Consider the following 16,837-nt stretch of genomic DNA (forward strand, 5'->3'; position numbering starts at 1 on the left):
TACATTAATTAAAAATTAAAATACAAATCAGCATAGTAAAACAACAATAATAAGTACTAAAATTCTAATGCTAAAACTATAATAAGTACTTACAATAATTAAAAAATGATTACTCTATGCTAAAATCAATATAAATAGCAGCACTTTCCTAAAACAATCATACAATTCTATTTGCTTTCCGTAACAGCACACTTCAAAAGCCAGGTTTTTAATTCTGCTCTGAATTTCTTTATATCCGCCTGAAGTTGCAGTTCTACTGGCAGCGAGTTCCGCGACTGTCACTGCTCTCTCTCTGACTTCAATTAGATGTGCAAATTTTATATTAGGGATTGTCCGTCAGCCTCTCTTTGCGGTGCACGCACTCGGATTGTCGTGCTCAGCCATTCCGTCTGCTCTGTGTGCAGGATTTTGTGCAGCATGCATGCGGTTTTATATTGGGCACGATATGAGATGGGCAGCCAGCGTGATGAGATCAGCGTTGGGGTTATAGGATCGCACTTTCTTTTTCCTGTCAAGATTCTTGCAGCTGTACTTTGCATCACTCGTAGTGGTCGAATTGTAGTGGTAGGAAGTCTAAGGAGCAGTGTAGTGCAGTAACCTATGTCGGATAAAACCAGCGACTGTAGCACGGTTCTGAAATCATTCTTGTCCAATAGTGGTTTTAATTTACGTAGGGTCAAAAGTTTATATCATCCTTCTTTTACCTTTGTTGCTATGCTTTTTAAAACTAAGCTCAGTGTCGCTTATAATACCGAGATCTGGGAGATAAGTAGTGGGTGCTATTTTTACATTATTTTCTAAGGTTAATGGAGGAATTATATCAGGTTTTAACTTACGCTCTAAAAGCAGGATTTCTGTTTTTTCCATACTTAATACTAATTTTAGTTGGGAATGCCTTTAGATAGATTGCGATGATATTAAGGGTTTTTTCAAGGAACTGGATATCATCTGCATACATGTAGAAGTTTAATCCTTGGCCGATCTGCTGCATTCCCGGGTGGGCGAGAAATCGGACGGTCAGATTATAGCGGCACTAAGTCCCCCTTCTGGCACTTTTTTTTCACGCAGTTCCCTATTCTCTCGCGGCTCTCTTAGATCCTCTCCCCCCCCCACCTTCAGCAGCCTCTCCTTCCCGGCTCCCCCTTATCTCCCACATAATGAGGCAGGAGACATTCACTTAAGAGGTCGATTTTAAAAGAGTTGCTCGTGCCAAAACGGCCCCGTACGCGCGTGCAACGCAAAGGGGCGTTCCAGGGGCCAAGACCGACACGCATAACCACAGATTTTGCAAAGGCAACGCGCGTCTGTTACCTGTGTAACTCTGCTACAGGGGGAGAACAGATACCACTCTAGAGGGGCACTTGGAATCGGGGTGGGGGGTGTTACAGACACATTCAGGGGTATTCATGGTAAAATTGACATGAGTAAAGAATTGTAGACCTTATAAGTGATGAGAAGAAGTAGATTTGTAGAATGCAGCCAGCACTGCAATGAACAAATCAACTCCTCTTGTCAGACTTCTCACCACTTCTAAGGACTAGAATTCTTTACTGATGTCAGTTTTACTATGAATACCCCTGAATGTCTCTGTAACACCCCCCACCCCGCTTCCAAGTGCCCTCTAGAGTGGTGCATATATAGAGAGAGTCAGACTGATCCTATACAGTCTGTCAGTCTGTCTGTCTGTCTCTCTCTCGATATGCATGTAAAGGCTGTTGACATACGTGCGCCATGAGTATTTTAAAAGCTACGTGTGACTTTATAAAATGAGGCCTATGTTTATGGGCACGCATGCGCTCCTTTTAAAATTTACCAGCTAACTGAGCACATGAGCAGCAGAACAGCAGAACGTGTGTACCTGTCTGAGAAAGTCTCTCTCTCTCTCTGTCTCTCTGAGCCACTGGTTGCCAGTGGAATTGCCTCATTACTTGGCAACTGGTTTAAGAGCAGGCTGGTTGGCAACACCAGGCCACAAATCCAGGATAAAAAATACAGGAAAGATTTAACTAAGCAGGTGTGGGGCCAACCAGATGGAAGGGGGACTGCAGTTTAGTTTGCTCATCCCTGGTCTAGGGTGTGCTCTTCTTCTTAGGTATTTAGGAAAAATGTTAAATTTACAATACAGATAATTTGGTTCCAAGGTTGGCATGGCATGCTTTTAGACTGCTGCAGAGAGAGACACAGAAAGAGGAGACAGGGCAGGCTCCGCAGGGACTGCTAGAGAGAGAGTGAGAGAGAGAGAGAGAAAGGGCAGGCTCCACAGGGACTGCTGCAGAGACAGAGAGACACTGAAAAAGGAGACAGGTCAGGCTCTGCAGGGACTGCTGCAGAGACAGAGAGACACTGAAAAAGGAGACAGGTCAGGCTCCGCAGGGACTGCTGCAGAGAGAGACACAGAAAGAGGAGACAGGTCAGGCTCTGCAGGGACTGCTAGAGAGGGAGAGAGAGAGAGAGAAGAAAGGGCAGGCTACACAGGGACTGCTGCAGAGACAGAGAGACACTGAAAAAGGAGACAGGTCAGGCTCCGCAGGGACTGCTGCAGAGAGAGACACAGAGAAGAGACAGGTCAGGCTCCGCAGGGACTGCTGCAGAGAGACACACAGAGAAGAGACTGCTGCAGAGAGAGACACAGAAAGAGGAGACAGGTCAGGCTCCGCAGGGACTGCTGCAGAGAGAGACACAGAGAAGAGACAGGTCAGGCTCCGCAGGGACTGCTGCAGAGACACACACAGAGAAGAGACTGCTGCAGAGAGAGACACAGAAAGAGGAGACAGGTCAGGCTCCGCAGGGACTGTTGCAGAGAGAGACACAGAGAAGAGACAGGTCAGGCTCCGCAGGGACTGCTGCAGAGAGTGACACAGAAAGAGGAGACAGGTCAGGCTCTGCAGCAGTCCCTGCAGAGAGACACACAGAGAAGAGACTGCTGCAGAGAGAGTCACAGAAAGAGGAGACAGGTCAGGCTCCGCAGAGACTGCTGCAGAGAGAGACACAGAGAAGAGACAGGTCAGGCTCCGCAGGGACTGCTGCAGAGAGAGACACAGAGAAGAGACAGGTCAGGCTCCACAGAGACTGCTGCAGAGAGAGAGAGAGACACAGAAAGAGGAGACAGGTCAGGCTCCGCAGGGACTGCTGCAGAGAGAGACACAGAAAGAGGAGACAGGTCAGGCTCCACAGAGACTGCTGCAGAGGGAGAGAGACACTGAAAGAGGAGACAGGTCAGGCTCCGCAGGGACTGCTGCAGAGAGAGACACAGAAAGAGGAGCAGGTCAGGCTCCGCAGGGACTGCTGCAGAGAGACACACAGAGAAGAGACTGCTGCAGAGAGAGACACAGAAAGAGGAGACAGGTCAGGCTCCGCAGAGACTGCTGCAGAGAGAGACACAGAGAAGAGACAGGTCAGGCTCCGCAGGGACTGCTGCAGAGAGAGACACAGAGAAGAGACAGGTCAGGCTCCGCAGGGACTGCTGCAGAGAGACACACAGAAAGAGGAGACAGGTCAGGCTCCACAGAGACTGCTGCAGAGAGAGAGAGAGACAATGAAAGAGGAGACAGGGCAGGCTCCGCAGGGACTGCTGCAGAGAGACACAGAAAGAGGTGACAGGTCAGGCTCCACAGAGACTGCTGCAGAGAGAGACACAGAGAAGAGACAGGGCAGGCTCCGCAGGGACTGCTGCAGAGAGACACAGAAAGAGGAGACAGGTCAGGCTCCACAGAGACTGCTGCAGAGAGAGACACAGAAAGAGGATACAGGTCAGGCTCTGCAGGGACTGCTGCAGAGAGACACAGAAAGAGGAGACAGGTCAGGCTCAGCAGGAACTGCTGCAGAGAGAGACACAGAGAAGAGACTGCTGCAGAGAGACACAGAAAGAGGAGACAGGTCAGGCTCCGCAGGGACTGCTGCAGAGAGAGACACAGAGAAGAGACTGCTGCAGAGAGAGACACAGAGAAGAGACAGGTCAGGCTCCGCAGGGACTGCTGCAGAGAGAGACACAGAGAAGAGACAGGTCAGGCTCCGCAGGGACTGCTGCAGAGAGAGACACAGAAAGAGGAGACAGGTCAGGTTCCGCAGGGACTGCTGCAGAGAGAGAGAGACACAGAAAGAGGAGACAGGTCAGGCTCCGCAGGGACTGCTGCAGAGAGACACACAGAGAAGAGACTGCTGCAGAGAGAGACACAGAAAGAGGAGACAGGTCAGGCTCCGCAGGGACTGCTGCAGAGAGACACACAGAGAAGAGACTGCTGCAGAGAGAGACACAGAAAGAGGAGACAGGTCAGGCTCCGCAGGGACTGCTGCAGAGAGAGACACAGAGAAGAGACAGGTCAGGCTCCGCAGGGACTGCTGCAGAGAGAGACACAGAAAGAGGAGACAGGTCAGGCTCCGCAGGGACTGCTGCAGAGAGACACACAGAGAAGAGACTGCTGCAGAGAGAGACACAGAAAGAGGAGACAGGTCAGGCTCCGCAGGGACTGCTGCAGAGAGAGACACAGAGAAGAGACAGGTCAGGCTCCGCAGGGACTGCTGCAGAGAGAGACACAGAGAAGAGACTGATGCAGAGACGCACAGAAAGAGGAGACAGGTCAGGCTCCACTGGGACTGCTGCAGAGAGAGACACAGAAAGAGGAGACAGGTCAGGCTCCGCAGGGACTGCTGCAGAGAGAAACACAGAGAAGAGACTGCTGCAGAGAGACACAGAAAGAGGGGACAGGTCAGGCTCCGCAGGGACTGCTAGAGAGAGAGAGAGAGACAGAAAGAGGCGACAGGTCAGGCTCCGCAGGGACTGCTGCAGAGAGATACAGAAAGAGGACTAGGGGACACTATGAAGTTAGCAAGTAGCTCATTTAAAACAAATCAAAGAAAATTCTTTTTCACTCAGCGCACAGTTAAGCTCTGGAATTCATTGCCAGAGGATGTGGTTACAGCAGTTAGTGTAACTGGGTTTAAAAAAGGTTTGGGTAAGTTCCTAGAGGTCAAATACATAAACTGCTATTACAGTAATTAATAAGCAATAGTAGCTTGTGATCTATCTAATGTTTGGGTACTTGCCAGGTTCTTGTGGCCTGGTTTTGGCCTCTGTTGGAAACAGGATGCTGGGCTTGATGGACCCTAGGTCTGACCCAGTATGGCAAGTGTTTTGTTCTTATTGGACTGTGTGTGTGTGTGTGTTGTGGACTGAGTGTTTTGGGGGTGCTGCTGTGTATAGAAGTGGGTGCTGGTGTGTGAGATGAATGTTTTGGAGGTGCTGATATGCCTGAGGGGTGAGTTTTGGGGGGTGGGGTGCTTGTGTGTGTGGACTGAGTGTTTTGGGGGTGGTGCTGGTGTGTGTGGGGGGGGGGTGCTGTGTATGGGGGTGGGTGCTGGTGTGTGAGATGAATGTTTTGGGGGTGCTGATATGCCTGAGGGGTGAGTTTTGGGGGGTGGGGTGCTTGTGTGTGTGGACTGAGTGTTTTGGGGGTGGTGCTGGTGTGTGTGGGGGGGGTGCTGTGTATGGGGGTGGGTGCTGGTGTGTGGGATGAATGTTTTGGGGGTGCTGGTATGCGTGAGGGGTGGGCTGCCTGTGTACTTATCGCCACTGCTTCACTTTTCTCTTCCGCTGATGGGGGCCTGGGAAACCCTGCCAGCCCTTGTGACCCCAGGGTACTTATCCTGCTGCTCGCCCCACTCCTTAGGCTGGCGCAGAGCTAGAAATTTAACTCTGGGGTGAGGGGCAGTCAACGCACATTTCTAATGGCCGAAGTTATTCTATCGCGGTGCCCAGTCTGGTAGAAGCCGCTGGACAGTACCGCACTGGGCACAGCAACAGAATAACACGGCAACCAGAAATGGGAGATGATTTACTCCCCCGCAGAGCCAGGAGTTAAATTTCCAGCGTTAAAAATTCCTCTTAAGCATGACTGCTCTTTAATGCCTCTCCCTCCCATTGCTGGGGAATGGCTAATGCCTTCTCTAACGAGGTAATCAGCAGGCACCCCCGCTAATCGCAGGGCTGGTTTTAATTCCTGTTTTACAGCAGATTTTTTTTTCTGTGCAGACACCACTATTTAATAGCGGGGTTAAGTTTCCGCAGAAAAATGCACTAAAACGCACGCTATGGTCAGCGCACGCTATGGTCCGCGCACGCTATGGCCAGCGCACACTATGGTCCACGCACACTATGGCCAGCGCACACTATGGTCCACGCACGCTACGGTCAGCGCACGCTACGGTCCGCGCACACTATGGTCCACGCACACTATGGTCCGCGCACCTTGGTTCCTCGCCTCTGTCGGGCGGCAGCAGCAGAGCTGGTCCTCCCCACCCTAGTCACGAGCCAAAGCCGCGTGCACAGAGCCGTACACCCGTGTGACAGCGACGCCTGGGCGGGCAATGGATGGCTACGTTTTGCTGCTTTCATCTTGATAAACCCTTCCTTACTGCACGCAGTGTCTTATTCAGGCTCTGTTCTGCCTGCCACTCCTGTCCGGGTGGTCCTTGCCACCCTACGGATACAAACACTTTGCTTTCCTGTGTTACTTCACCATGCACCACCCTCCCTTCCCAGGAGTCTGTTCCCTCCTCCTCTTCACACGCATCAGGAACCTCTGGGTCTGGAGAATATGACATGAAATCTGTGTTTCCTGGGGTGTTTAACCTTCCTGCTCAGTAACTGCAACAAAGCCATCTGAAGGAGGACCCTGCCAGTGCATCCTCTTCTCGGCTTCACCACCCCAGACCTGCTGGTTTTCACAGATTGCTCCTCTGCACATTCTCTGAACCTGCTAACCTTAAGCCAGCGGGGGATCTCGCGCTGCTAATTTCAGCTGCCACCCTCCTGTCACAAGAAAGCAGGCATAGAGGCAAGGTGGAGCTTAGCCATGCACCAGGCAAGGGGGCTGGGAAGGGCCGGAGCTCCTCCGCATCCAGGGAGCGGCAGAGACCCAGACCTGTTCAAGCCATCAAACCAGCCACGTCTGCTCCGGTGGCTTTCAGGCCACACAGCAGAAGGGGAGTCAGGTTTAGCCACAGAACAAGCAGCCCCGTGCATGTGAAAGAGAGCCAAGGCCTCCACGTAGTGTGTGTGATGTACGCAGCGTGTAGGGAAGCTCACGCTAGAGCTTGGCAAACATTCAAAGAGCATTTAGGGTCACTGACATGACAGCACACACACACACAGAACATGTAGGGATGCTCTCATAGCACTCACACCATACACACCCACACACATATAGCATTGTAGGATTACTCACTGTATAGCACACACATACACACACATATAGCATGTAGAATCACTCACTTTATAGCACACACACACACATGCACACATATAGCATGTAGGATAACTCACTTTATAGCGCGCACACACAAACACATACACATACACAGAGCAGGTAGGGATGCTCACACTTCAGCACTCACACACAACATGCATGGATGCTCACACTATAGTGTACACACATACACAGTCTGCCGCTACGGATGCTTGCACTACAGCACACATACATGCAAGCATGTAGGGATGTTTACTTGGTACCACAGCACTTACATCGTACACATTCAGCATGTAGGGATGTTTGCACTGAAGCACTCACAATAAGCCTGCATAACACGTAAGGATGCTTGCACTATAGTACTCACACGCACATATGTAGGGATGCTTGCACTAGAGCATTCACCTGCACATACACAGACACAGAGATGTTTGTACTTTTAGCATTCGTATGCACATGTACAGATACAAGGAAGCTTGCACTAGAAGATTCACGACGTGCCACACAGTATGTAGGTATAGTTGCACTATTGTACTCACACGCACAGATGTAGGGATGCTTGCACTAGGGCACTCACAATAAGCCTGCACAACACGTAAGGATGCTTGCACTATAGTACTCACACGCACAGATGTAGGGATGCTTGCACTAGGGTACTCACAACGTGCACACACTGCATGCAGGGATGCTTGCACTAGAGCATTCACATGCACATACACAGACACAGAGATGTTTGTACTTTTAGCATTCGTATGCACATGTACAGATACAAGGAAGCTTGCACTAGAAGATTCACAACGTGCCACACAGTATTAGGTATAGTTGCACTATAGTACTCACACGCACAGATGTAGGGATGCTTGCACTAGGGCACTCACAATAAGCCTGCACAACACGTAAGGATGCTTGCACTATAGTACTCACACACACAGATGTAGGGATGCTTGCACTAGAGCACTAACAATGTACACGCACAGCATGCAGGGATGCTTGTATTATAGCACTCACTATTTTTAAGCTGCTCTATTTTCCAAACTACTCCCCTGGCTTTCTCCCCCTGCCCCCAGAAGCACTCGTGCTTAGAACAGGGTCACAAATGACCTCACACACACTCTAAACCTGATTGGCCCTTGCCCGCTAAGATACCATAAATGGCAAAACGACATATACAAAGGTGGCAGATGCCTGAAATAATCCCCCAGTGGAGGTGTGGACGTCAGTATGGTCACTATGTCCAAATTCAAACATGCTTGGGAGACTGGGCAGAAGACATAGGGGAAGAGAAGGCCTAAGTATTGGTATAAATATGGGAATGAATGCTTATCTACCCAGAATGACAGAGGGCAAATGAGGGAAGGGAAGAACATAAGAACATAAGAAAATGCCATACTGGGTCAGACCAAGGGTCCATCAAGCCCAGCATCCTGTTTCCAACAGTGGCCAATCCAGGCCATAAGAACCTGGCAAGTACCCAAAAACTAAGTCTATTCCATGTAACCATTGCTAATGGCAGTGGCTATTCTCTAAGTGAACTTAATAGCAGGTAATGGACTTCTCCTCCAAGAACTTATCCAATCCTTTTTTAAACACAGCTATACTAACTGCACGAACCACATTCTCTGGCAACAAATTCCAGAGTTTAATTGTGCGTTGAGTAAAAAAGAACTTTCTCCGATTAGTTTTAAATGTGCCCCATGCTAACTTCATGGAGTGTCCCCTAGTCCTTCTACTATCCGAAAGAGTAAATAACCGATTCACATCTACCCGTTCTAGACCTCTCATGATTTTAAACATCTCTATCATATCCCCCCTCAGCCGTCTCTTCTCCAAGCTGAAAAGTCCTAACCTCTTTAGTCTTTCCTCATAGGGGAGTTGTTCCATTCCCCTTATCATTTTGGTAGCCCTTCTCTGTACCTTCTCCATCGCAATTATATCTTTTTTGAGATGCGGCGACCAGAATTGTACACAGTATTCAAGGTGCGGTCTCACCATGGAGCGATACAGAGGCATTATGACATTTTCCGTTTTATTCATCATTCCTTTTCTAATAATTCCCAACATTCTGTTTGCTTTTTTGACTGCCGCAGCACACTGAACCGACGATTTCAATGTGTTATCCACTATGACACCTAGATCTCTTTCTTGGGTTGTAGCACCTAATATGGAACCCAACATCGTGTAATTATAGCATGGGTTATTTTTCCCTATATGCATCACCTTGCACTTATCCACATTAAATTTCATCTGCCATTTGGATGCCCAATTTTCCAGTCTCACAAGGTCTTCCTGCAATTTATCACAATCTGCTTGTGATTTAACTACTCTGCACAATTTTGTGTCATCTGCAAATTTGATTATCTCACTCGTCGTATTTCTTTCCAGATCATTTATAAATATATTGAACAGTAAGGGTCCCAATACAGATCCCTGAGGCACTCCACTGTCCACTCCCTTCCACTGAGAAAATTGCCCATTTAATCCTACTTTCTGTTTCCTGTCTTTTAGCCAGTTTGCAATCCACGAAAGGACATCGCCACCTATCCCATGACTTTTTACTTTTCCTAGAAGCCTCTCATGAGGAACTTTGTCAAACGCCTTCTGAAAATCCAAGTATACTATATCTACCGGTTCACCTTTATCCACATGTTTATTAACTCCTTCAAAAAAGTGAAGCAGATTTGTGAGGCAAGACTTGCCCTGGGTAAAGCCATGCTGACTTTGTTCCATTAAACCATGTCTTTCTATATGTTCTGTGATTTTGATGTTTAGAACACTTTCCACTATTTTTCCTGGCACTGAAGTCAGGCTAACCGGTCTGTAGTTTCCCGGATCGCCCCTGGAGCCCTTTTTAAATATTGGGGTTACATTTGCTATCCTCCAGTCTTCAGGTACAATGGATGATTTTAATGATAAGTTACAAATTTTTACTAATAGGTCTGAAATTTCATTTTTTAGTTCCTTCAGAACTCTGGGGTGTATACCATCCGGTCCAGGTGATTTACTACTCTTCAGTTTGTCAATCAGGCCTACCACATCTTCTAGGTTCACCGTGATTTGATTCAGTCCATCTGAATCATTACCCATGAAAACCTTCTCCATTATGGGTACCTCCCAACATCCTCTTCAGTAAACACTGAAGCAAAGAAATCATTTAATCTTTCCGCGATGGCCTTATCTTCTCTAAGTGCCCCTTTAACCCCTCGATCATCTAACGGTCCAACTGACTCCCTCACAGGCTTTCTGCTTCGGATATATTTAAAAAAAGTTTTTACTGTGAGTTTTTGCCTCTACAGCCAACTTCTTTTCAAATTCTCTCTTAGCCTGTCTTATCAATGTCTTACATTTAACTTGCCAATGTTTATGCTTTATCCTATTTTCTTCTGTTGGATCCTTCTTCCAATTTTTGAATGAAGATCTTTTGGCTAAAATAGCTTCTTTCACCTCCCCTTTTAACCATGCCGGTAATCGTTTTGCCTTCTTTCCACCTTTCTTAATGTGTGGAATACATCTGGACTGTGCTTCTAGAATGGTATTTTTTAACAATAACCACGCCTCTTGGACATTTTTTACTTTTGTAGCTGCTCCTTTCAGTTTTTTTCTAACAATTTTTCTCATTTTATCAAAGTTTCCCTTTTGAAAGTTTAGCACGAGAGCCTTGGATTTGCACACTGTTCCTTTTCCAGTCATTAAATCAAATTTGATCATATTATGATCACTATTGCCAAGTGGCCCCACCACAGTTACCTCTCTCACCAAGTCCTGTGCTCCACTGAGAATTAGATCTAAAATTGCTCCCTCTCTCGTCGGTTCCTGAACCAATTGCTCCATAAAGCTATCATTTATTCCATCCAGGAACTTTATCTCTCTAGCGTGACCCGATGATACATTTACCCAGTCTATATTGGGGTAATTGAAGTCTCCCATTATTACTGCACTACCAATTTGGTTAGCTTCCCTAATTTCTCTTAGCATTTCACTGTCCATCTCACCATCTTGACCAGGTGGACGGTAGTATACCCCTATCACTGTAGTCTTCCCTGATACACAAGGGATTTCTACCCATAAAGATTCAATTTTGTATTTAGTCTCATGCAGGATGTTTATCCTGTTGGACTCTATGCCATCCCGGACATAAAGCGCCACACCTCCTCCCGACTGCTCCTCTCTGTCATTGCGATATAATTTGTACCCCGGTATAGCACTGTCCCATTGGTTATCCTCTTTCCACCATGTCTCTGAGATGCCAATTAAGTCTATGTCATCATTTACTGCGATAAGAAGCGAAATCCTGCAGGCGCTGGGAGATATGCAGAGCTAGAGCAGGGCAGACGGGAACAGCTGGGTCACACTGGGAAGCCACAACTGGTCCTCATCTGTCCTCATCTACCATGTTCTCAGGTTTATCTCACTCATGTCAGCGGATGAGGGGCTTCTATGGGCAGATCTGGGGCACTTGTTCCTGGGGACTCTCCAGGCAAAGTTTGCAATTTCCCAGGACCTCAGGGAAACGTTCTTTCATTTAGATTACCAGCAAATAATGGGAGGTCCAGTGCAGAATATCAGGGCCAGCGAATCTGTCCAGGAACTGCACACCGGAAAAAGGCAAAACTGCCAGACAAATTCAGCTTGGTCTGATCTGTCCATTCCCGCTTCCTGAATCCTAATAATGCTGCAAGCCCTCTTCAGCATCGGGCCAGAAATCCAAGTGTGATTATTCTGTGACTGCTTCGTGCAGGCCGGGCCGGATCTGTCTGCAGAATACTGCACATTGATCAGTTACTACTTAATCCTTCAGAAAACAAAGGTTTCCCACTGCTGGCTGCGTCTATTTCCTGTCTCTGTTTCCCTCGCCCCCTGTTTTAAAATCTTGCTTCTCCCTCTCTCTTCTCTGGATCAGTTCTGTTTCTTCCTTCTGTGCCCCTCTGTTTAACTCCCCCTGTTTTATAGCTCCCGTTTCCTGAATTTGGGTGGCATCTCCGGCGTGTTCAGTGCCTGGCACATCCCTGAAATGGCCCAATCAGCCCGGATCCCAGCAAAGTTACAGAAAACCCTTTATCAAAGTTCTTAGCGGAATTTGTGGAGCGCCCTAAACCGGATACTTCACAACGAAATTACCCGCCGATACCGATGGAAGCAAAATGTCATTGATGGGCGGCAGGCTTCTGGTCAACCCTGCACATTGGACTGAAGCCTCTCGGCACTGCCCTACGGACCCCAGTGGTCCAACCTCCCGATGCCACGAGAATAAAGCTCCAGTGCCACGCAGCGGACAGCTGGATACCGTACGGTCAGAAATCGCATGCGCGTGCACACACACACGCACTCTCACACACGCACTCTCACACGTAGTTTGCAGAGATCTCTCCCATGGACATACTTACTCCGTGAGCTCGGGGATGCTGTCGCAGGAGCTTCCGTACACCCGACAGGACTTGTACAGCCTCTTCAGGGCTTTGTTCCCACCACTGTGATCCCTGAAAGCAACGGACACCCCACATGGCATTACACATCTGCAGTCAAGCGAGACGTCGTACACATTTATTTATTTATTTATTTTAAGTTTTTCTATACTGGCATTCGCGATAAATATCGCATCATGTCGGTTTACAATTAACAAGTGGAGAGGGAACAAAAAAGGTAATAAACCTAATAAACATCAAACCTACGGCTAGCAGAGACTCCACCTCAGGAATGTCAAACTCCTGAAGAGGTTTTGTTGCAGATTTTTACAGCCGGCTATGCCGAGATGCATCCTTTCATGCACTGGAGACGTAGTGTGCGAGTAAGACAGCCCGGCAGAGCCCAAGCCTGCAGCACCGGAGAGACTGACATGAAATTATAATCACAGACTTTTTTTTTTGCAAAACTCTTCTACGCATGTGAAATCTGTCACTAACGGAAACTCCTCTTAGTCTGGGCGGCAGCAGGGGCCGCTTCGGGTCCTACAGAAGACGCGTGACGGAAGTGAAGCTGGCCTGGGACCAACTGGTGTGCGCGGTGGGGATCATTACCAGGCTGGTCCCAGGCCAGGGGAATTCATCATCCTGAATCAATGCGCCTAACGCTGTACACAAATTAAGGTTCACAGCATGAAAAGCCCTTTCGGTTCAGGATCTTTACTTCACAATAAACAACTCAGCTGCATTATGGAACAAATGGAAGCGTTTATTAGATACATAAACCAGAAAGCCTAGGAACGGGGAAAGACCCACCGAGGATGCCTTGGAGCTCGCAACTTACGTTGAGCGCGCGTCTGAGGGGAAAGGAGGCGGCGGAGTTGGGAGTGACCTTCACGGAAAGGGCGCTGGAAGCACGGGGAGGAGGTGGAGGCAGAAACCATGACGTGACAAGGTCTCTGGCACAAGTCATGGGCGAGACCTGGACTGGAAGATCACGTCCGCTCCTCCTCAAGGGCACGGACAGGCTGGAGGATCTCCGTACCACACGGGAACCCAAAACGCGCACACCGGAGAGGAGAGAGGGACAGAGGAGAGACAAGAGGCCCATTCAAATACCTCCAAATCAGGCGCAAGAAACCAGAGCTTCAGCGCAGGCGCGGCATCGGAAAGGGTTTATTTCTTCACAGGAGGCACGACGGGTGCACGGGAGGTGGGGAAGGAGTTCGATCCCCAGAATCCGCCTCGAGCACCTCGCTGTGTGAGAGACGCAGAACGCGTTGCTGGAGAGCAAGGGGAGCAGGCGATGTGGCGACTCTAGCGAGGCAAATCCATTGTGCGTGGCCACCAGGGGAAATGGATTCAGGTTACTGCACCGCTGGTGTGATACCCCCGCGAGGGGTGCGCACAGGGCCTGGAGGGCTGGACATGCCCTCGGATACTAATTTACTGGAGCGAGGTCAGATCGTGGATCTAGGACCTCACTAAGGTCGCCCTTCCATTTCACCCACCATCATTTTCATGGTCTCTCCCCCTTCAGTTTTCCGCCTGCTGGGTGGCTGCAAGGCGAAACGCTGCCCGGAAACGGGAGGTCTACAGACGTCCCAACTTGCATTCTCCAGATTCGGTCTTCGCAATGGATAACACTGAAGAGAATGCGCCACAGACGCGGGGCCTTTCCTACAGCGTGCAGGTGAGGCGCCGACATCGTCCTCCGAGCCTCTCTATGACGGACCTGCATGCTAACTTTCCCGGTTTATTATCTGCATCCCTAACAGTGCTGTAATCGAAGTGAGCAGTTTGTGCAATCCTGATACGCTTTTCTAACCTACTGGCTGCTACTTGGTTCTCGAATATCGTAAACATATTTGTCAGTGCACTCATTGTAAAGGCCTCCTGCCTATGCACTTTTAGCATTTCAGTTGTGTCATTAACATTGTACTTTGGGCGAACCTTAATACAAATAAAAAAAAGAAATGCAGAATACAAATGAATACACTTTATTTAATTATTGGCAAACAGGATGGCAGTGAAGCATTGTGGGGCGGTCACTTCCTGGGGAGGTTGGGACTCTTTAGAGGAGAGGCCCCTGCACCTAGATAGGGAAACCCCTACTATGGGGGGGGGGGGGGGGAATGCCCGGCCTAGCCGGTAACAGGACCAGGAGGGCCGGAGGCATCTGACCGCGCCCGAGCGTTGCTAGAAGTCAGCCGGCGTGCTGCGGAGCTGCCTGGACTGAGCCGGCACCCCCCAGGGCAAGTCACAGAACTGAAGCACCTCGCCCGTGGGTTAACGGCGTGCCCAAGAAACCGCGCGCAACCAGACTCTGCCTGCAACGCTAGCGCCTGGCGTTAAACTGGGTACGCAAAGCACAGCGTGTTGAACCCTTCCATGACAGCGCTGAAGAACCCAAATGTGCAACAATAAGACACAGAAGGGGGCCTGGGCAGTGGCCTAAGCAGCCATAAAGCAAAGCGGAAGATGGCAAAGGGCTGAAGGGGTCCTAGCAGCAGAGCAGCTCTGTAACAGGTTTAGGGCCTGCTGGGGACACAGGTAGGGTCGGGTAAAAAGATTACAGGGGCCAGGGATTTAGTGTTCAGCTGCCTATGGAAATTTACAGCTGTAGTGGAGAAATCTCAACTGGGCAGACTGGATGGGCCACTCGGGGCTGCGTTAGCATGAGCTGGACACAGACGTGGAGGGGGAAGCAGAGATGACCTGCGGTGCCTCACTCCCCCCTTCCCCCTCGCTGAGCCGCCTCTCCTGTCCTGTGCAGTGCCTGGCACCCCCTCCCCCCTCGCTGAGCCGCCTCTCCTGTGCGGTGCTGCGCGCTGCCGGCAGGGGGAGGGGTCGGCCCTGCTTCCAGGCCCAGCTGCAGAAGGAGCCGCTGCGTCACTGCTCTAGATTAAAAGAGCTCTTTGTTCCCCGGCAGCTCTCACGTGCTCGGGATCAGCGGTGCCCTGCTGAAAAAAACCACAGACTCTCTTGCTACGGCAGGAGGAAAACGGGAGCAGCTTCTGGCGAGGCTTGGGGGAGAGAAGGCACTAACTCCCTGTGTTACTCGCACTCCCCCCAGAGAGATAGGAGGAGGCTTCCACAGAGCAGGGAACAAGATTCACGCTTGTCAGGACATGGAGAGAGCAGCAGCCTGAGCTGCCTGGACCCCAGCCAGAGTATCTTCCCTTCACTCCAAATCTTTTATCCTCAGTTAATAGAACTCTCCTTCCCGAAATCCCCTCCTCAGCCATCCATGCTATATTCAGGTGATGCCTGCATGGGGGCTCTGATGAAGATCTGCTCTTCAGCTGTCTGTGCTGTATTCATACTTTACGTGTATCTGTGACACCTGCATGGGGCTCTGAGGAAAATCTGCTCTTCAGCTGTCTGTGCTGTATTCATGCTTTACATGTATCAGTGTGATGCCTGCATGGGGCTCTGATGAAGATCTGCTCTTCAGCTGTCTGTGCTGTATTCATGCTTTACATGTATCTGTGTGACACCTGCATGGGGGCTCTGCTGAAGATCTGCTCTTCAGCTATCCATGCTGCATTCATGCTTTACATGTATCAGTGACACCTGCATGGGGCTCTGATGAAGATCTGCTCTTCAGCTGTCTGTGCTGTATTCATGCTTTATACGTATCAGTGTGATGTCTTCATGGGGCGCTGAGGAAAATCCGCTCCTCAGCTGTCTGTGTTAAATGGAGTGCCACATGGATCGGTGTTGGGACCGGTTCTGTTCAATATCTTTGTGAGCATCATTGCAGAAGGGATAGAAGGTGAAGTTTGTTTGCAGATGATACTAAGATCTGCATCAGAGTGGACATGCTGGAAGGAGTGGAGAGAATGAGACAGGACTTAAGAAAGCTGGAAGAGTGGTCGAAGACTTCACACTTGGGATTTAGTGCCAAGAAGTGCAGAGTCCTGCATCTGGGGTGCAGAAATCCAAAAGAGCTGTATGTGATGGGGTGAAAGACTGATGTGCATGGACCAGGAGAGGGACCTTGGGGTGATGGTGTCTGGTGATCCGAAGATGGCAAAGCAATGTGACAAGGCGATAGCTAAAGCCAGAAGACTGTGCGGCTGCATAGAGAGAGGAATATTTAGAAAGAAAAAGGAGGTGATAATCCCCTTGTTCAGGTCCTTGGTGAGGCCTCACCTGGAGTCCTGTGTTCAGTTCTGGAGACCGAATCTCAAA

At 49.4% G+C, this 16,837-nt stretch overlaps 1 protein-coding gene across 2 annotated transcripts in view; it reads right to left on the bottom strand.

The window, feature by feature from the left end:
• The window catches only part of PNKD (PNKD metallo-beta-lactamase domain containing), a 114,305-nt gene that overhangs the window by 16,138 nt on the left and 81,330 nt on the right, over positions 1-16,837 (bottom strand). For both annotated transcript variants that reach the window (XM_029605088.1, XM_029605089.1), the window contains exon 5: positions 12,626-12,718. In XM_029605088.1, coding sequence (XP_029460948.1) covers positions 12,626-12,718 — 93 coding nt within the window. The remainder of the gene's footprint in view (positions 1-12,625; positions 12,719-16,837) is intronic.

This window comes from Rhinatrema bivittatum, chromosome 6 (assembly GCF_901001135.1).
Source record: "Rhinatrema bivittatum chromosome 6, aRhiBiv1.1, whole genome shotgun sequence".
NCBI classification, from domain to species: domain Eukaryota; kingdom Metazoa; phylum Chordata; class Amphibia; order Gymnophiona; family Rhinatrematidae; genus Rhinatrema; species Rhinatrema bivittatum.